General features: G+C 44.4%; 1 protein-coding gene and 1 long non-coding RNA gene across 3 annotated transcripts in view; both read right to left on the reverse strand.

Moving 5' to 3' along the window:
- Positions 1 to 1,746: 1,746 nt before the first annotated feature.
- On the reverse strand, positions 1,747 to 3,023 carry LOC131082818 (uncharacterized). Of its 2 annotated transcripts, none has more exons than XR_009114382.1 (2): positions 2,670 to 3,023; positions 1,747 to 2,631 (listed from the first exon to the last, which is right to left on the reverse strand). It is a non-coding gene; the product is annotated as an uncharacterized LOC131082818 (long non-coding RNA). The 2 variants fall into 2 exon arrangements; XR_009114381.1 differs by having other exon boundaries at positions 1,747 to 2,637.
- Positions 3,024 to 3,477: 454 nt separating this feature from the next.
- The window catches only part of UBE2H (ubiquitin conjugating enzyme E2 H), a 51,685-nt gene continuing 27,967 nt past the window's right edge, over positions 3,478 to 27,195 (reverse strand). Inside the window, exons 2-7 of the mRNA XM_058022964.1 lie at positions 23,556 to 23,632; positions 22,989 to 23,063; positions 12,846 to 12,885; positions 12,528 to 12,580; positions 8,952 to 9,080; positions 3,478 to 5,935 (exon numbers count right to left, since the gene is read on the reverse strand). Of these exons, the coding sequence (XP_057878947.1) occupies positions 5,811 to 5,935; positions 8,952 to 9,080; positions 12,528 to 12,580; positions 12,846 to 12,885; positions 22,989 to 23,063; positions 23,556 to 23,632 (499 nt within the window). The 3' untranslated portion in view covers positions 3,478 to 5,810. The remainder of the gene's footprint in view (positions 5,936 to 8,951; positions 9,081 to 12,527; positions 12,581 to 12,845; positions 12,886 to 22,988; positions 23,064 to 23,555; positions 23,633 to 27,195) is intronic.

Consider the following 27,195-nt stretch of genomic DNA (forward strand, 5'->3'; position numbering starts at 1 on the left):
GGCCCCAAAGCCCCTCTGGGGTGGCACCCAGAGCCCAATGGGAGTGACACCAAAATCCCATGGGAACGGCACCCAAAGCTCCTTGGGGACAGCACCCAAAGCCCTGCGTGGTAAAAGCCAGAGTGCCATGGGAATGTCACCCAAAGTGCCATGGGAATGTCACCTGGAACCCCGCAGGAATGTCACCCAGAGTGCCATGGGAATGTCACCTGGAACCCCGCAGGAATGTCACCCAGAGTGCCATGGGAATGTCACCCAGTGTCCCATGGGAATGTCACCCAGAGTGCCATGGGAATGTCACCTGGAACCCCACAGGAATGTCACCCAGAGTGCCATGGGAATGTCACCTGGAACCCCGCAGGAATGTCACCCCACAGTGATGCTCCCAGAACCCCTGAGGTGTCACCACATCCCCGGGAGCCCCAGGCTCGGGGCTTTGCCCTTTGACCCTGTCACAGACCGGGCACGGTGACACCTCTGGGTGTCCCCAGGCAGGAGCAGCACCTGCCACCAGCTCTGTGTCCCTGTCCCCCCCGTCACCCTAACACTGCCCCCCCAAACCACAGCCAGGCCCCGAGGGGGACAGCGGGGACAGAGCAGCCACGGGGACACTGCCGGGGGACAGGGAGGGCACCGGGACCGCGCCCGGCTCTGCCCGGACTGGGCGGGCACTGGCGGGGCACGGGGGCCACCTGCCGGGCGGAGGGGACAGCGACAGTGCCACCCCCTGGCCCTGGAGCCCCCGAGGGAGGGGACACAGCCGCGGGGGCGGGACTGTCACCTGGAACCCCATGGGAATGTCACCCAGAGTGCCACGGGAATGTCGCCTGGAGTCCCACGGGAATGTTACCCGGTATCCCATGGGAATGTCACCCAGAGTGCCACGGGAATGTCGCCTGGAGTCCCATGGGAATGTCACCCGGTATCCCATGGGAATGTCACCAAAGTCCCATGGGAATGTCACCCGGTATCCCATGGGAATGTCACCCGGAGTCCCACGGGAATGTCACCTGGAGTGCCATGGGAATGTCACCTGGAACCCCATGGGAATGTCGCAGGGGCACAGCCCGGGGACAGTGTCGCAGGAGGTGGCCCGGGCGGGGACAGTGTCGCAGCCCCGCTGGCAGCAGGTGGCACTGGCGTGACACGGAGCGTGTCCCCAGGCTGGTGACAAACAGCCCCGGCTGGGGAGGAGGAGGAGGATGGAGAGGAAGGTCGGGCTCAGCCCCAGCTGCGCGGCGGCAGCTGCAGGGTCGGGGCAGGTGAGCGGGGACAAGGGACAGCCCTGTCACCCTCCCCGAACACCCCTGGGGTCCCCGAGCTGCGCCCCCGTTCCCTGCACGCCATCACCCAGCAAACAGCCCCCGTGCCTAATTAGCACCGGTAATTAATGACCCACCTGGGACAGCTCCAGCTCCAAGGACACCTCGGGATCCAAGGAATGGAGCAGGGGGTGCCTCGTGGTGCCTCATCCAGCCCCAAAATCATCCTAAAAATCCCAAAAATCCTAAAAATCCTCAAAATCCTAAACCTCATCTTGGGGGCCGTGGCTGTGCCTCAGGGATGGAGGGACATCATCACCTGAAGAGCTGCAAGAGGAATGGGTGGGGATGGAGGAGACCTGCAGGACCTTCAGCCTCACCACCATCACCTCCAGGTGCCCATTGCAGGTGGTGCCTCTGGAGCTGCTCTGGGATGCAGGGCCCAGGATGGGGCCGTCCCTGCAGCCCAAACACCAGGCACGGCTCAAGGTATGTACAGATTTTATTTAAAAAAAAAAATAAGTTTACATTTGAATTATACACAGCTATTGGAGAGGTTACACCCAGAGGAGAGGCAGCTGTGCCACTCTAGCAACCAACACCAGGAAAAAAGAGGAGAAAAAAAGGAAAAATAACAAAACCTCAACTCAACCCAAGGGCAAAACCAGATCTCTGATGTGCCAGATCTCTGCTCTCACCTGACAGGAACCCAGCACGGGGCGGGCATTGTGGCTGTGGCAAAGGGGCAGCAGGATGTGGAGGGGGAAAAAAGGGGTAAAATAAGAAAAAAATATAAAATTGTGGAAGATCTCCCAGATGCAGGGAGGAGGGAAGGGGCACGGCTGAGGGGTGGCTCAGGCTGTGGCACAGCTCTGCTCCCTGTGCCACCATCCCCGGCTGGGGACAAGGCCAGCCCTGGTGGGGACAGCGGGGGCAGAGGGGCCTGGCAGTGCCCACCCGGCCTCTCCTTCCATGGAAACCTCGGGGAGAGAGAGCAGAAACAGCGGGGGGAGAAGGCAAAGGCTGCCTCAAAGCAGCTCCAGGGCTGTGGCAAAGCCTGGCAGCAGGGAGCCCATCCCAGGGTGATGCCAACACTGTGGGTGAAGGAGAAAATCACCCTGAAAACGGGAAAAAAAAGGATTGGAGATGATCAAATAAAGCTCTTACACCTTTCCATCCACATTAGGTGGGTGAAGTTTTACATATTTGGGGGGAGGGGAGATTTTTTGGGAGGAAAAGGGAGATTTGGGGTGAAAAGAAAGAGGTGGGAAATGCAGGAGGGGAAGCAGCAGTGGGGTCTGAGGGGGGACAGGAGAGACCCCAGCCCACCCTGAGCACCTTCACCTTCACCCAGCTCCTTCACCTTCACCTTCACCTTCACCCAGCTCATTCTCCCAGCTCCTTCACCTTCACCTTCACCTTCACCCAGCTCCTTCTCCCAGCACTTTTGGCAGCTGGATTTTCCTCCCAGGACAAGAGCTGGGTTTTGGCTCAGCCTGGGAAGTGCTGGCAATGTTCATTTTTGGGGCTGAGCCACCAGCCTGGAAAGCTCAGTGAATCCATCCTGTTGTGTCTCACACAGCCAGCTGTGCTTCCCCAATTTTTGGGCATTATTATTTTTTTTTTTGGAATCCCAGCTTAGTGTTTCCCATCCGGCCCTAAATCCACATGAGGGGAATGATGGAGATGAAAAACCCTGCAAGGGAAGGGGGTGAGGGAATTAGAACACTATTTTTATACAATATTGAAAAAATACAAATTTTTATTGTGATTTCTTTTTTTTTTTTTTTTTTTTTTGGTTGCCTTTTTGGTTTTTTTGTTCTGTTTTTTTTTGTGTGTGTTTTTTTTTTCTCATTTTTTGAAGCTTTTTAAACTGAAATCACCACCCAGCACTTGACTCTACTCCTAAGTAGCACCTACAAGTAAAGGTTTATAGCACAAGCAAAACTGCCAGGGCAGCAGGAAAGCGAGTTCAACGTGGCCCCTCCCTCCCCAAATTAATGAGCAAACAACGTGCTAGATAAAGAGTTAATTACATCATTACATGTTAAATAATTAATATTACCCTCCAACAAGCCACAAATGCTAGATAGAGAACTTCAGCACAGTACTAGCCACAGCCCTACACCACTGCTGGGAGAGGATGGGGAGGAGGAGGAGGAGGAGGAGGAGAGGGAAATCCTTTGCTTCGTGCCCGCAATTAACAGAAAGGAAATTCATGGTAGGATTTTTATTAAGGAAATTCATGCCAAAGCCAAGTGGGACTTGATGGAGTTTTTTTGTTTTTCTCCCCCAAAAGCAACAGAAATAAAAGGAACTGATTGTGCTTTATGAATCAGAGGTGGGGTGGGCTCTGCCAGCCCCAGCTCGGTGGAGTCTCAAAGGAAAAGGAAACAAAGGCCAAGAATTCTGGGGAAATGGCAAATGTACCAGTCTGACATTCAACACTCTGCTCCAGAGTCGCTCAGGGTGGGTTGATTTCTTCCTGCAGGTCGCATCACAAACGAAAAGATCTTGTCCAAACCCCTCCAAAAATCCCCAAAAGAAAACAGCAGGTAACATTCAGCTTTAAAAATCCATCTCAGCTTGAAGCTCCGACGCACAATTATCCCAATTCAAGTATCCCAAGGAGACATTTACTTATCAGATTTCTAGGAACAACAGCAAAAAAAAAAAAAAAAATTAAAAATCTCTCAGTTTGCTGCAAGACACCAGGAGAAATCCAACATTCCAATTCCCAAACATCCTGGAAAAAAACCCAAAAAACCAAAAAAAATAAACCTAAAAAAGAAAACCAAACCAACCAACAAAAAACCAAAGAGTGAATTCATTTGCTTCCTCAATTGGTGCTTTTTAGGCTTTTTTTTTTTTTTTTTTTTATTCAGCTCAAATTTTGTGTGGTTTTTTTTTCCTAGATATTTTTCTTTGTTAACTCTTAAGGAATTTTTATCCTGTTGTACACACACACAAGCAGATGGGAACCAAGCTGGTGCAGAAGGGGGGGAGGAAAGAAAGATTTAAAAAGAGACCAAAAAAAAAACCCAAAAAGGAAAATGCAAATCGGTGCCGATGGATTAGTGGGCTTGGGCCAACGGGACAATTCCGTGGAGCTGCAGCTCTGGCAAGGCCAATCCATCTGGTCAGAGGAGAATTCCCAGGACACAGCCACGTCTGTCAGGTGTCTGAACCACACTTCCAGCACAAGAGGGAGCGGGGAAAAGAAAGGAAGAAAAAAAAAACCCCCAAAAATGGCAAAGCCAAGCGGGAGCCATGAAGGGCAGCAGGTTCCAGAGGGGCAGAGGAAGGAGGAGCTGGGCTCCAGGTGCATCCCAGCTCCAGGAGCTTCCTCCTCATCCGTGGTGCTTCTGGGTGGTTCTTCCCTCGCAGGCAGGGAGCAGGAGCATGCCCAGCCTCTGCAGAGGGGGCAGCAGAGGGAGGGCAGGGGCACCCACGGCTGAAACCCCAGCAGGAGGCTCTGCAGGGCCCCAGAGCTGCACGCCCGGCTCGGGGCTGCTCTGGGCTCAGCCCCTCCGGCTCATTCCCTAAACACAGCCCGGGGGAGCCCCTGAACCCCTGCACCCCGAGGGCTGGACTTGGAGGGAACACCAACGCCTCAGGTGGAATCACCAACACCTCAGGTGGGAACACCAACGTCTCAGGTGGAATCACCAACACCTCAGGTAGGAACACCAACGTCTGAGGTGGGAACACCAACGTCTCAGGTGGGAACACCAACATCTGAGGTGGAATCACCAACATCTGATGTGGAATCACCAACACCTCAGGTGGGAACACCAACACCTCAGGTGGGAACACCAACATCTGAGGTGGAATCACCAACATCTGAGGTGGAATCACCAACATTTGAGGTGGGAACACCAACATCTGATGTGGAATCACCAACATCTGAGGTGGAATCACCAACATCTGATGTGGAATCACCAGCACCTCAGGTGGGAACACCAACACCTCAGGTGGGAACACCAACACCTCAGGTGGAATCACCAACATCTGAGGTGGCAACACCAACACCTGAGGTGGCAACACCAACACCTCAGGTGGAATCACCAACATCTGAGGTGGCAACACCAACACCTGAGGTGGCAACACCAACACCTCAGGTGGAAACCTTGAGCCGACACCAAATCCTTCTCTTTTTTCTACCCTTTGTTTGGATTTTGGGTTTTCTTTGCTAATTCCCTCCCTCCCAGGGCAGCTGTTTGGTAGCACACCAAAGGTGACTTGGCCAAATGGAAAATCTCAAGGCATGCATCCTGCATATTGCTACCAGAATGGAATGTTGGGAATGCTCTAATGCACCTCGGGAACCGGGACATGACCGAGAAAATCAAGACCTAAAGGGTGATATATATATATTTATATATAAACACACACATATATATAAATATATATATATAGCTCAATGCTAGAATTCATAAAAACCTTGTTTAGTAATAAAAAAAATTGCTTTGTTTAAATATGAATATTATAGTCTGCTTCTCATGGTTAGGAAATTAGAGTCTCTCTGAAAAGCAGGTGCCTCCTCTACTACAACTCCATGTCCTGAGCCTCATCTTCAGAGAAGTCAGACATGGAGCTCTCGGATGAGCTGTCCCCGGTGCCTTCTTCCTGCTCTTTTAGTGCTTCTTCTGTTGCATATTTCTGGATGTATTCTGGAAGGGAGGGAAAAAAAGCAAAAAATGGGATAATTAGGGATGGGTAATCAACAGCTGTGGGATATTGGATAAATCAGATAAATGATTTCTTATAGAATTGTTGTAAAATAAATATCTATATCTATATCTATATCTATATCTATATCTATATCTATATCTATAATATGTATAAAGTATATAATATATATTTAAATATATTAAAATACATATATTTAAATGTAATATATATATTTATGTTCTAAAATATAATTGCAAATAAAAAGTATTATGCAATATGATAAACGACCATAAATAATCACAAGAATTAATACTGATAAATCATGTAAGTATATAAATTATAAATGGCATATTTGATAAATCAAATAAATGATTTCTTATATAATTGTTGTAAAATACATATGAATTTATATATATACACACACACATATATATAATATGTATAAAGCATATAATATATTTAAATACACAAAAATAGATTATATATATAATATATATGTTTATGTTGTAAAATATAATTGCAAATAAAAATTATCATGAAATAGGATAAATTACCATAAATTATCACAAAAAGTAATAATGACAAGTCATGGAAGTATATAAATTATAAATGGCATATTTAATCAATCAGATAAATGATTTCTTATAGAATTGTTGTAAAAAAATAGTATAAAAATATATAATATATATTTAAATAAAAAATATATATTTATATATAATATATATAGTTATGTTGTAAAATATAGTTGTGAATAAAAATTATCGTGAAATAGGATAAATGACCATAAATATAACAAAAATTATTACTGATAAATCATGGAAGTATATAAAATATAAATGGCATATTTAATAAATCAGATAAATAATTTCTTATAGAAGTGTTGTAAAACATATGTATAAAAGAAAATCTATGTATAAAAATATAATATATATATTTAAATATATTAAAATATATATTTATATACTTTATATATATATACTTATGTTGTAAAATATAATAGTGAATAAAAATTATCATGAAATAGGATAAATGACCATAAATTATCACAAAAATTAATACTGATAAATCATGGAAGTATATACATTATAAATGGCATGTTTGACAAATCAGATAAATGATTTCTTGTAAAGTTGATAATATAAAATGTAATTGTGAATAAAAATGATAAAAATTATTATGAAATAGGATAAATGACCATAAATTATCACAAAAATTAATACTGATAAATAATGTAATATATAAATTATAAATGGCATGTTTGATAAATCAGATAAATGACTTCTTGTAAAATTGATAATGAAAAACAGAACTGAATAAAAATGATAAAAATCATCATGAAATAGGATAAATGATCACAAAGTTAATACTGATAACTGATACAAGTACATAAAGGATAAATTTTTTTACAACAATTCTATAAGAAATCATTTATCTGATTGATTAAATGTGCCATTTATAATTTATATACTTCCATGACTTATCATTATTACTTTTTGTGATAATTTCTGGTAATTTGTCCTATTTCATGATAATTTTTATTTGCAATTGTATTTTACAACATAAACATATATATTATATATATAATCTATTTTTGTATATTTAAATATATATTATATACTTTATACATATTTTATATATATGTATATATATGTGTATATGTATATATAGATACATATAGATTTTACAACAATTCTATAAGAGCCCTTCAAGCTTCAAATGCCACTTTTTATTAACCCAGGAAAGCTCCTGGGCTGGGTTTATTGGAAGGTTTAACTCAGGGAAAGTGAAATTTCCAGGGAGTTTCCATGCTGAGTGTCACATCGATTGGGATTTGTGTTGGGATTTGTGTTGGGATTTGTATTGGGATTTGTGTTGGGATTTGTGTTGGGATTTGTGTTGGGATTTGTGTTGGGATTTTCAATCAAGGGAAAAAAAACCCCAAAATATCTAAATAGTGACAAAAGGTGTTCAGGAAGGGGAACCCTCATGGCACCAATTCCTGCCAGGAAAACCCCTCTGGGTTCCTGTGTCACGAGCTCAGCTCACACCCCAAGGGATCCCACTGCAATTCCAGACACATGGAGTAGGAAAAGTGACCCAGAGATGTCCTGAACTCCAGCAGAAACTCAGCCTGGACATCTCCAGCTGCTCCTCACCCTCCTAAGGGAAATGCCCTGAGAAATCTCCCAGACAAGAGGAGGAATTACAAATTTTGGGGCACGCTCCGTGCCTGTGCCCCCTCCCCGTGCCCCAGGAACGTTCCCTGTGCTCCCAGCAATGAAATCACCAGGAGCAGCAGCAATAAATAAAATATTGGATTTGCACTCCCAGGGCTGCCAGGATCCTCTGCAGCACGTTTAACATGTCCAAGGTTATTTTTTGGAACAGGGCCAGCCCTGCACTCAGGGCTCTGGGATTTCTGGAACGTTCCAGGCACTCCCAACTCCTTCCAGATCATCTGTACCTGGCTGCAGGGGTGGGAATGAGGGAGCAGGTTATCCCTTCATCTCCAGGATGCCCTCAGAGCTTCCTTTGGTGCAATCTGTTTTCCTGGCTTTTTTCCAAGGGTATTTTTGGGTTCTAGGCTGTTTTCATGAAAGCCCAGAGGACTCTCAGTGCTGGCACTGGAGATTTTATCTGACAAATTATTGGTTTGGATGCAATTTTTTGCCCTTCCCTGGTATAAAAAAGCAGGGAATGGACTTCGGGATTCTGAGCAGGGCAGATCTGCAGTGAAGTCTCCACAATCCTGTCAGAGGAATCAGCCAAGGGAGGCTGAACAATTCAATATTTAAATCAAATTTTGAGAGTTCTACCCTCAAAAACCAGGAAATTCACACCAGGATTTATTTTAACTCCTGGGTGGCAGAGCTGATCCCAGCTTTTGGGATTCCTGAGCTTTCCCAATTTCCTCACGCCTCCCTCCTTCACATATCCCATGGAAGGGGAAAAACCCTTCAGAACCTGCAGCCAAGAGCCATGGAATCCCAATTAACGGTGCTAATTAGGCCTCACCTTTAATTTTCTGTTTGTACTCTTCTGGTCGGTGGAGGTACATGGCTGCAGCGTCCCCATTGAGAGGATCTATGGGGTTGGGATAGGCCAGCAGCTGGGGCAGGAACGACTCAAAAATATTGGTGAGATCTGCAAGGCAAACACAACCCTGGTGTCAGTGTCCCCAGGGCAGAGCCACCCCAAAAATCCACCCTGCAACACCCAGACAGCAGCAAAACTCTGAGGGAAACGCTCTGGGAATGAGGGGAAATAAAGTAGGAAAATCAAAAATGAAAATAAAGGTTGATGGAATCAAAAATGAAAATAAAGGGAGGAAAATCAAAAATGGAAATAAAGGGAGGAAAACAAAAAATGAAAATAAAGGGAGGAAAATCGAAAATGAAAATAAAGGTTGATGGAATTAAAAATGAAAATAAAGGGAGGAAAATCGAAAATGAAAATAAAGGGAGGAAAACCAAAAATGAAAATAAAGGGAGGAAAATCAAAAATGAAAATAAAGGGAGGAAAACCAAAAATGGAAATAAAGGGAGGAAAACCAAAAATGGAAATAAAGGTTGATGGAATTAAAAATGAAAATAAAGGGAGGAAAACAAAAAATGAAAATAAGGGTTAATGGAATCAAAAATGAAAATAAAGGGAGGAAAACCAAAAATGAAAATAAAGGTTGATGGAATTAAAAATGAAAACAAAGCTGATGCTGCAGCTCCTCACAACTCCTCATCCCTACACACACATGCTAATACCCATGGATGGTGCTGATCCCAACCCTAAATCCTGCCTGGATCTTTGGGGAAAAACCAAATAAAGGGTGGGGAACACACTGGGAATGAAACATCCCTTCCCTGACACTGCAGGAACATCCTCTCCCTGCATTCATTCCCAAGGATTCACCCCCAGCCCCATTCCATGCACACAAACTGCCCAGGCCAAGAGCAGCTCCATGGAAATTCTCCTTTTTTCCTGACCCAGGAAAAAGCACAATTCTCTGCTCCTTTACCCGAAGTGTAAATTCTCCTGTGCCAATGAAAATAAAACTCCTCACAAACTCCTCACACTGATTTCCATGGGTTAAGCAAGGAGGGGGATGGAATTTTCCTGATTTTTAATCCTGGCTGGAAAAATTAGGAGAAACCCCTACAAAGAGTGCTGTGCTTTGCCCTTCCCTGGATTCTCTACCCCTTCCAATCCTATTTAAATGGAAGTTCTCTGCCCATGGAGCAGGGCTGGAGCTCAGCCTCTGTCTGAGGTGCTTCCAGCCCAACCATTCCATGGGAAGCACAAAGCTCTTCCAGAGCTTTCCATGATCTGGTTAACAGCAACCAGCACTAAAAATGAAACAATTAAACAATTCAGGGGATGTGCAGAGCTCCCAGGAACTCCTCAGTGCCAGCAGCAATCTGTCACCAAATAATCCACAGCAGGGAACAGCCCAGGAGTGCACAAACCCCTCTTGGGAACCCCCAACTCCCCATTCCAGATTTGGGGATGGGCAGGAACCAGCCCTGAGCCATCACCCCTCCTTGGCAATGCTCCTGGTGTGGGGATTCCTGTGGGAATGTTCTGGAAATCTCTGATCTGTCTCTGTTTCCTCGTGGCAGGGAAATTCTGCGGGTGAGCATCACCAGTGTGGCCACCTCCCCCTGTCCCTGCTCCTGGAAAAAAGCTGGATCCCATTCCTGAGCCACCACACAGAGCTCCTGAATTTAATTCCAGAGCCCTCAACTTCCCCAAAATTCCCCAGAAATGGGGAAGGAGATCTGCAGGTGCTGTCCCTGTGCAAAGAGCTCCTCCAGCTCTGGGATGCAGCCACACAATTCCAGCTCCAGCTCTGGGTGAGGTGTCCAGGTTTGACAGGAGCTCCTGGGATGGGGCAAAGCAGCACCTGGAGAAAGGATCTGAACCCCAAAAAGGATCCCAGGAAAGAGCAGGAGGGCTCTGGGTGGGAATTCCCTGGATCTGAACCCCCAAAATGACCCCATGGAACAGCAGGAGGGCTCTGGGTGAGCATTCCCTGGATCTGAACCCCAAAATGATCCCAGGGAACAGCAGGAGTGCTCTGGGTGAGCATTCCCTGGATCTGAATCCCAAAAGGGATCCCAGGAACAGCAGGAGTGCTCTGGGTGGGAATTCCCTGGGTCTGAACCCCCAAAATGATCCCAGGGAACAGCAGGAGGGCTCTGGGTGAGCATTCCCTGTGTCTGAACCCCCAAAATGATCCCAGGGAACAGCAGGAGGGCTCTGGGTGAGCATTCCCTGGATCTGAATCCCAAAAGGGATCCCAGGAACAGCAGGAGGGCTCTGGGTGAGCATTCCCTGTGTCTGAACCCCAAAAGGGATCCCAGGAACAGCAGGAGGGCTCTGGGTGGGAATTCCCTGCCCTGGATAAAGGATCTGAACCCCAAAAGGGATCCCAGGAACAGCAGGAGTGCTCTGGGTGAGCATTCCCTGGATCTGAACCCCAAAATGATCCCAGAAACAGCAGGAGGGCTCTGGGTGAGCATTCCCTGGATCTGAACCCCAAAATGATCCCAGAAACAGCAGGAGGGCTCTGGGTGAGCATTCCCTGGATCTGAACCCCAAAATGATCCCAGGCCTGAGGGCTCCTGAGGCAGCAGAGCCCTGAATCCCCCGTGGCTCACAGGACACGCAGAAAATGAGTTTTTCCTGAAGGAACCTCTCTCAAACCCCCAAATGTGATTCCCATGTCCCAGCAGAAGGTGCCCCACACCTGAATCAACAGATAAATTTTGTTTTCCAGCTAGTTGTGCAGGAATTTCACCCCCAGCACTGAGGAGCTGCTGCTTCCCCAGGAATGAGCAGGAATTGAAGGTGCTCAGGAATTTTTTGTGGATATTCCAGGTTCCTCCCACCTTGGTTGCTGCTGGAATTATCTCACCCAGATCCTTTGCCAGTTCTGCTTTAAAGGAATTGAAAAATTCCTTTTTTAAAGGCAAAAAAGAAAGGAATTATTCCCCCTTTTCCATTTCTTTGTGAGGTGGTGTTGGAATCTTGGGGCACAAAGCCACTGGAATTATTCATTTTTATCCTTTTTGTGGAGAAGCCAATCTCCCACAACAAATCCATGCTGGGATCCTCGTCCTCCACCACATGGCAATTCCAGAATTCCAACAAGGAATTCCAGCTAAAATCAGTTTTCTAGGGAAGAACCTGAAGGATTTGATGTGCACATTCCCCTGGATTCCTTCCACAAAGCAAACCTGGAATATCTGAAATTCCTATTTTTAAACAGAGACTCAGCTGTGTTCCTTCTAGCAATTCCAGCTTTAAGTTCTATTTTAAATTGATTTGGTTTTTAAATTGACCTGGGGCACTGTGGTAAAAGTTTATCCCTAAAAAGTAGATTTATCCCTAAAAAGCAGATTTTTAACCAGAAATGAGCCCATGGAAACCACTCTGCAGCATCAGAGGCAACACCACCTCCTAACCTGTAAAAAATCTTATTTTTCTCAAGATCTTGGCTCAGGGAGGAGTTTCAAATTCAGTAAAAAAACCCCAAAATCAGAGGGAAAAAACCTCCAAAAATGCCAGAAATCATCAGGAAAACGCCCAACTCACCGTAGAGAGCTGTCCAAGTTTGATTGATTACATCTAGACATACAGTTCCTGACCTGGAACACATGGAAAAAATGGAATTAACACTGCAAAAACACTCTGGGAACTGATAAAACTCCCCCCCAACCCTTCCCCAGGGTTTGGGATAAACTCTGATTTATTCCTATTTATGGCCTTTAACCACCTCCATCTTCCCACTCTGCCCAGGAGAAAATAAATGGGAATTTTACTGCCAGGGAAGCTCCACACAGCCAAGAAATGATGGGAAATATTTGAGATTTTGGAGGATTTTCTGCAAAGATGAAGGAAGGATTTACTCACGCTTCGTCAATGTTGGGATGGAAGATTTTATTCATGAATCCTGCAAGGAGAAACAGAGGGAAATCAGCAAAAAAACCACAAAAATTCATTTTTTTTACATGAGAAGTCTGGAATTTATGGACCAAGGACCCAAAGCCATCCCAGCCATAAGTAACCTTTAAAATGGTTATTTTAAATATTTTTAAATTTAAATTAAGTAGGCACCATTCTCATCCAGGGGTCCAAATTCCAGGGAATTCTGGAGTCAGGAAATCCAGGAAAAATCTGCAGTGCAACCACAAAGCTTTTGTTGGATCCTGAAAATTCCTGTCCAGGAGCCCAGTGGAGCTTCCCCATGTGATGAAGTGGGTTTAGAAGGGCAAATCTGAACACAAATTTTAGCTCAACATTTGATTTTAAAAATAAATTTTATATCTATTTTCTATATATTATATATATAATATAAATATATTTTTCCCAACAGAGATTTTCGATAAGCTTGTTATCACAACATTAATCTACAATTATGAGCCAGAGAGGTAATAATTGAAATTTGCCATCAATACAGCAATTAATTCTCCTGTTGGTGCCTCTGGTCTCCTAAAAAACAGGTTCAGGAGGAGGGAGCTCACTGTGGCTTTGTCCACATTTGAGAGGGATTTTTTTTTGTTCTGAGTAGCAAAATAAATTTTGAAATAAATAAAATAAATTTTGAAATAAAAAATGAAATTAATTTATTTTGATTTTTTTTTTAATTTTGAATAAAAATTTTTATTCAGAATAGATTTGGAAATGGTTTCAAGCCTGACAATGTCCCCTACACTTTTCCCTATTGTGCCACCTTTTGAATTGAGAATTTGCCATGAATCCTCCTTTTCCCTGTTGTGCCAACTTTGTGGATTGAGAATTTGCCACAAATTCTCCTTTTCCCTGTTGTGCCACCATCCCACAGCCCAAAAATCCTGACAAACACAGCCCAGGTGGGAATTTCCCTGAATTCTGCAGGAATCCTTTTAAACATTTTATTGAGAATTCACCATAAATCCTCCTTTTCCCTGTTGTGTCACCTTTTCGGATTGAGAATTTGCCATAAATCCTCATTTCCCAGGTTGTGCCACCTTTTGAATTGAGAATTCACCATAAATTCTCCTTTTCCCTCTTGTGCCCCCTTTTTTATTGAGAATTTGCCATAAATCCTCATTTCCCCTGTTGCACCATGCTTCTGAATTGAGAATTCACCATAAATTCTCCTTTCCTCTGTTGTGCCACCTTCTTGGATTGAGAATTCACCATAAATCCTCCTTCTCCCTCTTGTGCCACCTTTTTTATTGAGGATTTGCCATAAATCCTCCTTTTCCCTGTTGTGTCACCTTTCTGAAGTGAGAATTTGCCATAAATCCTCCTTTTCCCTGTTGTGCCACCTTTCTGAATTGAGAATTTGCCATAAATCCTCATTTTCCAGGTTGTGCCACCTTCTTGGATTGAGAATTCACCATAAATTCTCCTTCTCCCTCTTATGCCACCTTTTTTATTGAGGATTTGCCATAAATCCTCCTTTTCCCTGTTGTGCCACCTTTCTGAATTGAGAATTTGCCATAAATCCTCATTTTCCAGGTTGTGCCACCATCCTAAAACCCAAAAATCCTGACAAACACAGCCCAGGTGGGAATTGCCCTGAATCCTGCAGGAATCCCTTTAAACCAACAGCAACCATTGCTTCTGACAGGGATAAAAACAGGGAGGAAATTCAGGGCTGGGATATTGCCTCCATCCATGGAGAAATCTCCCTTCCAGGACCCAAAAAACATGGAAGTTTTCTTTTCAGAGCAGCCAAAAAAGGCTAAAAAAAAAATAAAATCCATATTTAACCATTGAAATGCTGCCAAGCTCCCCCAGCTCCATGTAAGACATCAGGGGAGGCACTGGGGTGTCCTCCTGCCCAAAGGAGGAGCATGGAGCCCAGCTGGGACTGAAATCCCTCCCTTGTTTCCCAGGAATTGGGACACAAACACAATTCCAGCTTTGCTTGGACTGGGGAATTCTGCACAAAGCCAAACCCGAGACAGTGGCCAAAGCCAGAACGAGCTCCACGAGAAGGAGAACTCCAAACATCCCCACGCTACCAAGGGAATGTCAGGAAGAGCCTGGCAGGACTCAGCTGCAGGAGCTGAAGCGGATTTACCCAGGGAAGCAGGAGTTCCATCAAATATTTACACTCTGCAGCTCCCACAGGTTTAAATCGGGTCATGGATCCATTTTGCTGGAGCTGAGCTGCAGCCAGCGCTGATCCTGACCCCAAATCCTGCCTGGGCCTTTGGGGGAAAGCAAATAAAGGGTGGAGAGGGTGGGGAACACACTGGGAATTAAAAACAAACCCTAAGAGCTGCATAATCTGGGAAATGTGGGAGAGTCCCACCCTAATACCTCAATAATTGGGAAATGTGGAAGATTCCCACCCCAACAGCTCAATAATTTGGGGAACTTGGAAGATTGCCACCCTAATACCTTGATAATTGGGAAATGTGGAAGATTCCCAACCTAATACCTTGGGAATGGGGAAGATTCCCACCCCAATACCTGGATAACCTGGAAATGGGGAAGATTCCCACCCCAATACCTGGATAATTGGGAAATGTGAGGGATTCCTACCCTAATATCTGGATAATTGGTAAATGTGGGAGATTCCCACCCCAATACCTGGATAACATGGATTATTCCAACCCTAAAACCTGGATAATTGGGAAATGTGAAAGATTCCCACCCTAATACCTTGGGAATGTGGAAGATTCCCACCCCAACTCCTGGATAATTTGGAATGTGGAAGATTCCCAACCTAATACCTGGAAAACGTGGAAATGGGGAAGATTCCCACTCTAATAGTTGGGATAACTTGTGAATGAGGAAGATTCCCCCCCTAATACCTTGGAAATGGGGAAGATTCCCACCCCAAAACCTGGAAAATTAGGAAATGTGGAAGAGTCCCACCCTAATACCTTGGGAATGGGGAAGATTCCTACCTCAATACCTGGGAAACATGGAAATGGGGAAGATTCCCACCGTAACACCTAGAAAACTGGGGAATGTGGAAGATTCCCACCTCAATACCTCGATAATTTGGGAAACCTGGAAGATTTCAACCCCAACTCCTGGATAATTGGGGAATGTGGAAGATTCCCACCCCAATACCTTGAGAAACATGGAAGATTCCCACCCTAATATCAGGATAACTTGGGAATGTGGGAGATTCCCACCCCAATACCTGGATAACATGGGTGATTCCCACCCTAGTACCTGGATAATTAAGAAATGTGAAAGATTCCCACCCTAATACCTTGGGAATGTGGGAGATTCTCACCCCAATACCTCGATAATTGGGAAATGTGGAAGATTCCCACCCCAATATCTCAATAATTTGGGAAACCTGGAAGATTCCCACCCTAATACCTGGATAATTAAGAAATGTGAAAGATTCCCACCCTAATACCTTGGAAATGTGAGAGATTCCCACCCCAACTCCTGGATAACTTGGGAATGTGGAAGATTCCCATAGAATCCCAGAGTGGTTTGGGTTGGAAGGGCTCATAAAGCCCATCCATCCAGGTTCCACCCCCTGCCATGGGGACATTTTCCACATTTTCCTGATTGTTCTTCCACCCTCCAGGCAGAACCCACAACCTGGGAGCTGAGAGGGAAGAGTGACATTCCCAAAGGGTCAGGGTTGGGTTGGGTTGGGTTATCCCAATCCCAAAGGCACATCCATCCCAATCCCCCAGCCTTGCCCAGGATGACACCAATGTGCTCTGCGTTTATCTGGGCAAAGAAACAGGACAAACTGAGCACAAACATCCATGAAAAATCAAATTCCAGGTGCAGTTTGGGATCGATTCAAGAGGATTTCCCACTGGATGCAGGTTTCTATCCACTACCCATCACAAACTCCCATAAACATCCATGAAAAATGAAATTCCAGTTTGAGATCAATTCAAGAGGATTTCCTACTGGATGCAGGTTTCTGTCCACCCACCCATCCCAAACCCCCACAAACACCCATGAAAAATGAAATTCCAGTTTGGGATCAATTCAGGAGGATTTCCCACTGGATGCACCTACCATCCCAAACCCCCACAAACACCCATGAAAAATGAAATTCCAGTTTGGGATCAATTCAAGAGGATTTCCCACTGGGTGCAGGTTTCTGTCCACCCACCCATCCCAAAGTCCCATAAGCATCCATGAAAAATTAAATTCCAGGTGCAGTTTGGGATCAATTCAAGAGGATTTCCCACTCTATGCAGGTTTCTATCCACCCACCCATCCCAAACTCCCATACATATCCATGAAAAATGAAATTCCAGGTGCAGTTTGGGATCAATTCAAGAGGATTTCCCACTGGGTGCAGGTTTCTATCCACCCACCCATCCCAAACTCCCATACATATCCATGAAAAATGAAATTCCAGTTTGGGATCAGCTCAAGAGCATTTCCCACTGGATGCACCTACCATCCCAAACCCCCACAAACACCCATGAAAAATGAAATTCCAGGTGCAGTTGGGGACCAATTCAAAAGGATTTCCCACTCTATGCAGGTTTCTGTCCACCCACCCATCCCAAACTCCCATAAATATCCATGAAAAATGAAATTCCAGGTGCAGCTGGGGATCAGCTCAAGAGCATTTCCCACTCCATGCAGGTTTCTGTCCACCCACCCATCCCAAACCCCACACATGGATTTGCTCACGGATTGAGGCCAGCTGGACACTTCTCCCTGCCCAAACACCCAAGGAAATTTTTGGTTTTTAAGTTGAAATTTTGATTTTTTAGCCCCACTTCACACCAATTTCAGGGTTCCATCACAAGAAGGTTGAGGAGCCATGGCAGGAGGGCACCAGGACAAATGCTCTGTCCCAGTCCCAGCTGGTTCTGCCCCTGGATGTTCCCATTCCCCAGGGATGTTCCCACCCTGGAGCTTCACTCCCTGCCGGGTCCAGGAGCCCTCCTTGGTAAAGCACAAACTGATTTCTGATGGGATCTGAAGTGAGGAGCACTCACTAACACAAGGAGTTCTCATCCCTCAAATCCCAGCAGCTTCCCACAACAATAAATGAAGCACAAGCCAGGAGAAATCTGTGAAATCCTGGCTGGAATTCAATGAAATTTCAAAAAAAAAATGGAATTAAATCCAGCTGCATTCCTGCACCAGCTGCCACAATGCCTCCTTCTACACAATATATATATTTATACATATATATATATATTTATATATTCCATATGCTCTGTGCATACACCAGGTGTTCTGTTTGGGAAAACATTTGGAAAAAAGGGAAAACAGAAATGCAAGGGAAAATAGAAATATCTGCACCTGCAGTAACTGGGACAGAGATGGAAGAAAATGAGAGCTGGGTGTGAAGATATAGAAAATATAATAATGCAGATAATATAATATAGAAATGAAAATATAAGATGTATAAATATAGAGAAAAATTATAAATGTAGATAAAATTTATAAATATATATAATTTATAAATAGAGAGAGAATTTATAAATACAGAGTTTATAAATACAGAGAATTTCAATATAATAATGCAGATAATATAATATAAATATATAAAATGTATAATATAGATAAATTTATAAATATAGAGAAAAATTATAAATATATATAATTTATAAATATAGAGAAAAATTATAAATATATATAATTTATAAATATAGAGAGAATTTATAAATATATATAATTTATAAATATAGAGAGAATTTTTATAAAATATGTAGCATATATAGAATTTATTTGAGATATTGAGGATGTGGGTGTTTTGAATGTAAATTTTCCAGTTGTGGTATTTGATTATTAACAAACCCTGTGCTGGCCTAATCTTCCTGTAGATTTTAAAATAAATAGTAAATAAATAGTAAATAAATAGTAAATAAATAGTAAATAAATAGTAAATAAATTCCAGGCTGCTCCTGTACCCAAGCCAGGCTGGACTGGATTTCCTCCTGTTTGTGCCATTAAAGGGAATTTATCTGCAGGAGCAGGGAGTGATTAAAACACCAAATTCCCACAAATTTCTGTGACCTGGGAGCTCCAAGGAGCCCCCCCAGTCCTCCCCAAATCCCCCTTGGGAAAACAGGAAAGGCAGAATTTCCCTCAAGATTTAAATCCCAGGGAAAGGAGAGAAACAGAAACCTCAACAGGGAAAAGGAGAATCCCAAACTGGGAAAGGAGAATCCCAAACTGGGGAAAAGAGAATCCCAAACTGGGAAAGGAGAGAAGAAAAATCCTAAACAGGAAAAAGGAGAATCCCAAACAGAGATTTCCACAGGAGACTTCTTCCCCATTAATTACAATTATTTTCCAGAGCTCAGGCTGGGTTAGGAATTGGAGAATTCTCATTTCCATCACCCCCAGTCTCTAAAAATCAGAGATTTCCACAGAAAACTCCTTCCCTACTAATTATAATTATTTTCCAGAGCTCAGGAATGGGAGAATTCTCATTTCCATCACCCCCAGTCTCTAAAACTCAGAGATTTCCACAGAAAGCTCCTTCCTTATTAATTATAATTATTATCCAGAGCTCAAACTAGGTTGGGAAGGGGAAAATTCTAATTTCCATCATTCCCAGGGCTCCCAGTCTCCAAGAATCAGATACTTCCACAGGAAACTTCTTCCCTATTAATTAGAATTGTTTTCCAGAGCTCAGGAGTGGGATAATTCTCATTTCCATCACTCCAAGTGCTCCCAATCCCCAAAAATCACAGATTTCCACAGAAAACTCCCTCCCTATTATTTATAATTATTGTCCAGAGCTCAGGCAGGGTTAGGAAGGGGAGAAATCTCATTTCCATCATTCCCAGCCTCTAAAAATCAGAGATTTCCGGATGTAACTTATTCCCTATTAATTACAATTATTTTCCAGAGCTCAGAGGCAGGGCTGGGAATGGGATAATTCTCATTTCCATCATTCCCAGTCCCTAAAAATCAAATATTTCCATAGAAAATTTATCCCTATTAATTATATTTTTTTTTCCCCAGAGCTCAGGCAGGTTTAGGAAGGGGAGAAATCTCATTTCCATCATTCCCAGTCCCTAAAAATCAGAGATTTCTGGATGTAACTTATTCCCTATTAATTACAATTATTTTCCAGAGCTCAGAGGCAGGGTTGGGAATGGGATAATTCTCACTTCCATCATTCCCAGTCCCTAAAAATCAAAGATTTCCATAGAAAATTTATCCCTATTAATTATATTTTTTTTCCAGAGCTCAGGCAGGTTTAGGAAGGGGAGAAATCTCATTTCCATCATTCCCAGTCCCTAAAAATCAAAGATTTCCATAGAAAATTTATCCCTATTAATTATATTTTTTTTCCAGAGCTCAGGCAGGGTTAGGAAGGGGAGAAATCTCATTTCCATCATTCCCAGCCTCTAAAAATCAGAGATTTCCAGATGTAACTTATTCCCTATTCATTACAATTATTTTCCAGAGCTCAGAGGCAGGGCTGGGAATGGGATAATTCTCACTTCCATCATTCCCAGTCCCTAAAAATCAAAGATTTCCATAGAAAATTTATCCCTATTAATTATATTTTTTTTCCAGAGCTCAGGCAGGGTTAGGAAGGGGAGAATTCTCATTTCCATCCCTCCCAGTGCAGCTGTTATCAGCAGAGATAAGCAGCACCCCCAGGAGCCCTCACCCAGGCCTGGCTCTCCCAGATAAGCTTGGCTGGGCAGCAAAAATGGGAAATAAAGGCAAAACCCCTTCCCTGCAGCCTCCTGGGAGCTTTTCCTGAGTTCCAGAACTTTCCTTGGGGCTCCCCAGCTTTTCCTGAGCTCTGCTCCAGCAGGGATTTGACCCAGCCCAACCCTTGTTTCCAGCAAGGGGAGATTTTCAGGGGGGAAAAATGGGGATTTTCAGCAAGAGCCTGAGGAGAAAAATGGGAGTTTTTCAGCAAGAAGAAAATTTGGGGAAGGAAAAAAGCAGATTTTTTTCAGCAAGAGGTAATTTTTTGGGAAGAAAAATATGAGGTTTCAGCAAGATCTTGAGGAGAAAAGGGTTTTTCAGCAAGAAGAAGACTTTGGGAAGGAAAAAAGCAGATTTTCCAGCAAGAGGCAGTTTTTCAGGTAGAAAAGAAAGGTTTTTCAGTCACTTGAACAGAGATCATAGGGTGAGGGAAGCTCCTCACGAGGTCTGGGATGAACCAGTGGAAACACAACAGATTTACACAAGAGAGGGATGGAAAACTGAGAGAAAAGCAGCAAAATCAACCTGAAAAGGGCCAAAAGAACTCAGAGATGTGAGCAGGAACAGCTCCCTGCACATGGCCCTGCCCCTGATCCCTGGGATGGCCAACCAGGCTGGACTGGGGCTGGAGCAGCCTGGGATGGTGGCAGGTGCTGGGGCTGAGGTTAAAATCCCATTCCCTGATTCCATGAGGTCTAAGATCCCATTCCCTGATTCCATGAGGTTTAAGATCCCATCCCATTATTTTATGAGGTTCAAGACCCCATTCCATGAGGTTCAGGACCCCATTCCATGAGGTTCAAGATCCCATTCCATGAGGTTCAAGATCCCATTCCCTGATTCCATGAGGTTTAAGATCCCATTCCCTGATTCCATGAGGTTTAAGATCCCATCCCATTATTTTATGAGGTTTAAGACCCCATTCCATGATTCCATGAGGTTTAAGATCCCATTCCCTGATTCCATGAGGTTTAAGACCCCATTCCATGAGGTTTAAGACCCCATTCCATGGTTCCATGAGGTTTAAGATCCATCTCATGAGGTTTAAGATCCCATCCCATTATTTTATGAGGTTTAAGACCCCATTCCATGAGGTTTAAGGTCCCATTCCCTGATTCCAGACTGGTTTGGGAAGGGGGAAGGACCAAGGACAGGCAGCAAACAGGGAATTCCCATGGGAATGTGCCTCTCCACGAGGGAGTTCCAGAGCTGGCTCAGGAGCAAGAAAAGGCTCCTGAGAGCTGCAGATTGCTGTGCTCTCTCTCAGAAATACCTGCACATCCCTGGGGTTCACAGAAGGCTCCAAACAAAAAAAATAAAATTAAAAAAATGTAAAGGATGGTGTATGGACAGCAGCAGCCTCTCCCAAAAGGCACAATTCCCACGGGAACAGAGATTCCTCATCCCACAGAGCTCCCCAATAAAATCTGAGCCTGAGGGGGTGTCTGAAGGAGGCAGCCAAAGGAGGATGATGATGTTGGCAAAGGGTTTCAGCCCTGGAATGGCACCTGAAGACACCTGAGGTGGTTTCCTGCTCCCCAGGGATGGATCCAAGCTCAAACCATCTCGTGATGGAATTTTGTATTCTCCCCAAGGTGAAACAGGCCTGGCCAGTGAAGCCAGCAGGTTTTTGGTGATAAATCCCTGATTTTCAGTTCTTCCACGTGTGTATTCCCTGCTGCAAGAGCATGGAGGCTGCAGTGGAAGAACTTCCACCACTTTTGGACAGAAAACCCCAAAAGTTGGGTTCGCCCCAACACCAAGAACTGTGTGCTCCCCCACTCCACAATAAGTGGAGCTAATTATTAAATTTTAAAATTTAATATAATCAAATTTAATAAATAAATAAATTCATTTATAAATTTATATAAATTTAATAAATTTCATAAACTAAATTTAATAAATTTTAAATGTAGCAATTTAATAAATTTTTAAATTTAATAAATGTATTAAATTTAATAAATTTAAATTTAATTTTTAAAATTTAAAATTAAATTCTTTAATAATTAACTCCACAATAAGTGGAGTTAACTATTAAACTTCTAAATTTAATAAAATTAAATTTAATAAATAAATTTATATAAATTTTAAATAAAAATTTAATAATTTTAAATTCAATAAAATTTTAAAGGTAATAACTTAATAACTTTAAATTAAATTTTTTTAATTTAAATTTTTAATAATTAATGCCACAGTAAGTGGAGTTAATTATTAAAAAAACCCCACATGGAACAGAGATTGAATTGATCAACACACAAATATGCAGCCAAACCCTACTCCCAGCTCCTCCTCCTCCTTCCAAAGCCCAAAATTCCTTTCTTGAGATCTGAAATCCCATAAAAATCCTCGTATGACACTGGTACCACTCCAGCTGCAAAGCTCAGGCCCAAATCCCAGATTTTGATGCAAATGAGCATTTGTTACCTATAGATGGGGATTTGAAGGGGTATTTGTCAGGAAGGTCGACTCTAACTTTCCATACTCCACCTTCATAGGGTGCTGCAAGGGAGGAAAGCAGGAATTAGATATTCCACAGCTGAGAGAGCACAAACAGAACCAGAGAATTCAGGAAAATTATCTCTGGAATAACCCACAGCTCCACTGGGGGGAGATTTCAAAGCCTTTTTCCTGTTCTGCCCCACACATTTGAACAGATCCTGGGGAAGATCTCAGCACAGAGACACCTGAGTAAAACTGAGGGATGATCTCCTTACCTTTGGAGATGGTGCTAAATTAAGGTGGAAAAGCCATTTTAATGACAAACTCCATGGAAACTGCCATGAGTGGGGCAGGTTTGGCTGATCTAGGAAAGCTCAGGGTGCTGAAGGAGCTTTCCAGAGCTCCCAGGGATGGGGTCTATCCATGGCCACGCTCCCACCCTCAGAATGTGGATTTCTCTCCATCCCCCTCAGATCTGCTCATCTGGAATGGCATTTCCCTATTCCCCAAGCCAGAGATTGCATTCCTGGAAGGGCAGGGACATGAACTTACTTCCTTGTGGTCCATAAAACTTCACAACAAATTCGTTGAGTCCTCCTAAGATTGTGACTTCGTGTTTGCTCTCGATCCTGGTGCAGCAAGTCAAGGAAAAACATCCAAACCAGGAAACAAAACCCAAGGAATGCACTCAGAGCCAAATGAGCCAAATATTCAAATTATCCCAAGCCCCACGTGGAGTTTGAGTGTCCTCAAACATCTGAGTGACCACAGTGACGTTGGCAAAGCCAATTCCCCACCCTCCCCTGCCCTGAGGAACCTTGGGGTGAACCCTCAGAGTTTTCCATTTTCCATCCCCTCCTGCACAGAGCAAGCTCAGATTTGGGGGAGCACTGGGAGGTGTTTGAAGTAAATCCACTGCTCCAATGAATTCCATTCTCCCATCCCTCAGCTCCCGTGGAAATCCTGGCAATCCCAGGTTAATCTGACTTGCAGGACCAAAAAACTCCTGAGTCTGGGGAGAAATGGGGGGAAAGAACAACAGGGAGAATCAAAGTGCTTTGGGAGGAAGGGAACACAAAGGGAAAGAAGGGAATAGAAAAGGGAAAGGCAGGTGGGAAAGAAGGGAATAGAAAAGGGAAAGGCAGGTGGGAAAGAAGGGAACAGAAAAGGGAAAGGCAGGTGGGAAAGAAGGGAACAGAAAAGGGAAAGGAAAACAGGGAAGAAGAGATTAGAAAAGGAAAGGAAAGTGGGAAAGAAGGGAAAGACAAGTGGGAAAGAAGGGAGTGGAAAGGGAAAAGCAAGTGGGAAAGAGGAAAATACAAAGGGAAAGGCAAGTGGGAAGGGAACAGAAAAGGGAAAGGAAAACGGGGAAGAAGGGAACACAAAGGGAAGAGCAGGAAATCTTCATTCCAAGCCAGGCCCAGTTCAATCAGTGGAGGTGTTTCAGCACTGAAGCTTGATAAGGAATTCTGCTGTAAATCAGGGTTAATGGATTGGGAATAACATCCTACAGCAATTCCCTTTCATCAGTGCTGTGGGCAGGAATTCCAAGGGAAGCAGGAGAAAATCAAAGGTTTGTTCCCAGCTGAACTCTGGCTCTGCAGCACTGAGGCTGCTCCCTGAGGGAGTGGACAGGGAATATTTCATATAAAGATCCTTCAATCACAGCAGGAATGTTCCAGCTGTAGGGAACTGCAGATTCCCCTTTTTCCCCTTTGGATGGAGAAGCTTTCCTGCTTTCATGGCACCAAGTTTGCCCAGGATTGCAGGAATTCCACAGACCCTGGGCACACACTGAGATGTTCCTAATCCAGGAATTCCCAAAAACCACCAGGAATAAAGAATTCCCACCTCAGAGCCCTGATTTTATGTGATGACCTATGAAATCTGCTGGATGTCACCACGGGCTGGGTGAGGCTCCTGCATCCCAAAGTGCCAACTCCACTCTGGCAGTTTTTGTGAGGAGATCCCAGTCTGGGATCCCTCAGGATTTACTGCAATTCCTCAGGCACAACAACTCCCAGGTTGGGCAGACTTTTCCCACAGAGTCAGCTCCAAAAGGGTTTGGACACAAGAACCTCCTTCCCCTCATTCTCACAGGGACAGGGAAAAGTTTACAGCTGTTTGTTTGGCTCTGGAATTTTCTGGGTTCAGCAGGAGCTGCCCTGCCCTAAAACTCCACAGCAAGGAATTTCACTTGCTGCACCCACCCAGGAGCAGCTCCCAAAGGGCAGAAATGCCCTCAGTGCAGTGATTTTCCTGCTGAAACCCAATGGAATCTCTGGAAAAGCAGCATCGCTCCAGGTCTGTGGTGAGGAGCCTCCCAAGGAAGGGTCGTGCCTGAGGGACATTTGTCACCAGATCTTTTCATGGCACTCAAACTTCAGAACTTCCTGCAGTGGTACTCATTCCTCAGGAAATGCATCCCTGGATGACTGTTCCAGGTTCCCAAAGCCCTGCACAGCCCTGCTGTGTGCAGTGATGGCCCAGAAAATGTTTAATTGTCTGGATTTTCACACTCACAGAAGCTTCATGGATCAGATTAAGCACAAATGGTTTTACTTTGGACTAAATCAAGTCCTGCTTAATAAAAACCAGCTCTCCCAGGCTGATCCTGGATGCTCCTCAGCTCCCTGAGTTAATGCCAACCGTAAATTAAAGCTGAGTTTCCCACACTCAGACTCAACCCTGGTGTTGCCAAATTCAAAAAGTATTCATGAGCCACGCAGGGCCATATCTGAATATTGTCCTTGTTGTGGCAAATATTTAAAATTCCTATTAAAAAAATCAGTGAGTGAATTAGTTCATGAAAGGGAGAAACATTGGGATGAAAGGTTTGGGAACAACCACAGTGTTTATCAACACAATACCACAAATTCCTCCCTGTGAGGGTGGTGAAACCCTGGCACAAATCCCCAGAGCAGCTGGGGCTGTCCCTGCATCCCTGGGATGTCCAAGGCCAGGCTGGACACTGGGAAGTGTCCCTGCCATGGTCTGGGTTGGAATCCTTAAGGTCCCTTCCCACCCAAACCATCCCCTGAGTCCATAACTGAGGACAGACTGAAAATGAAGTGGATTTCAGCAACATCAGCACAGGGGAAAGCTCTGGAAACAGCAGAAATGAAGCTGGGAAATGCCTCCTTCCTTGAAATGAGGTGAGTTCCAGTTACTACCACAGCTGGGGTGAACCATCTGCCCTCACCCTTCTCAGCAAGGAAAAGATGCCCAGGAAAGTGAAATCTTGGAATGCCACCAACAAAAGAGCTGAGAGCACTCCTGGGAGAGCTGCATGGAGCTGGTGCAGAGAATATTTCCATCCTACAAGCTTCTTCCATCTCCAGGAAGCCCTCAGGAAAGGGAGCAGCTATTGCAGGAGCTGGGAAATGCAGGAATCTGAGGCAGACCTTCCCACAGACTGCCCCAGCAGCACAGGGACCAGCAGAGGGGACTGGACCCCTCTGGAGCAGTGTCCAGACCACATTCCCACAGAAAGCTCCTCCATCCCTCCTGCTGATGTGTCTGGCAGTGAATCCAGGCTCTGCTCTCTCAGCTCACGCTGAATTTTTCCATAAAGTGAAAATCTCACAGCCCAATCCCAATGAATTCTGTCCCAAACATGGCAGGAATTCATCAGCAGGCTCACATCCAGGAGCAATCAGTCTGGAGACCCACAGTCCTGAAGGAATCCAGCTGTGGGATGTCCTCTCCTGCATCCAGGTTCTGCTGATGGATCCTGCAGTGATTCCAAGGAACTCCGGGAATGAGAAATGCTCCAGGTCTTCAGAGAGTGAGCACAGCTCCAGAAAACACCAGGAAAGGAGCACCAAGAACTTGGAGAAAGATTCCCACACAATTAGGGTGATCTCCAGAGGTTTCTGCTGGGATTTGTGTCCAGAATTGCCAGCCACCCCTTTCAGGGGATTTCTATCCCTGCAGAAAGCCCCCAGGAACTCAACCACACATCCAGCACTTTTTGGGAAGACCATTTTGAAAGAACATTTTTTGGTCCACCCTGTCCAGGCCAATCTCTCTCTGCACCCACATTCTCTCCCAGCACACTTTTCATCACTCAGATTTACAAAACCCCAAGCAATTAATGGATAAAGATTTGAAACATTGCTGATTCCAGGGGTGCACCTGCAAGGAGCCCTTGTTCCCACAGCAGGACACAGAGCCAAGCTCACAGCTACAA

The sequence above is a fragment of the Melospiza georgiana genome, chromosome 4 (assembly GCF_028018845.1).
Source record: "Melospiza georgiana isolate bMelGeo1 chromosome 4, bMelGeo1.pri, whole genome shotgun sequence".
Classification (NCBI taxonomy): Eukaryota; Metazoa; Chordata; class Aves; order Passeriformes; family Passerellidae; genus Melospiza; species Melospiza georgiana.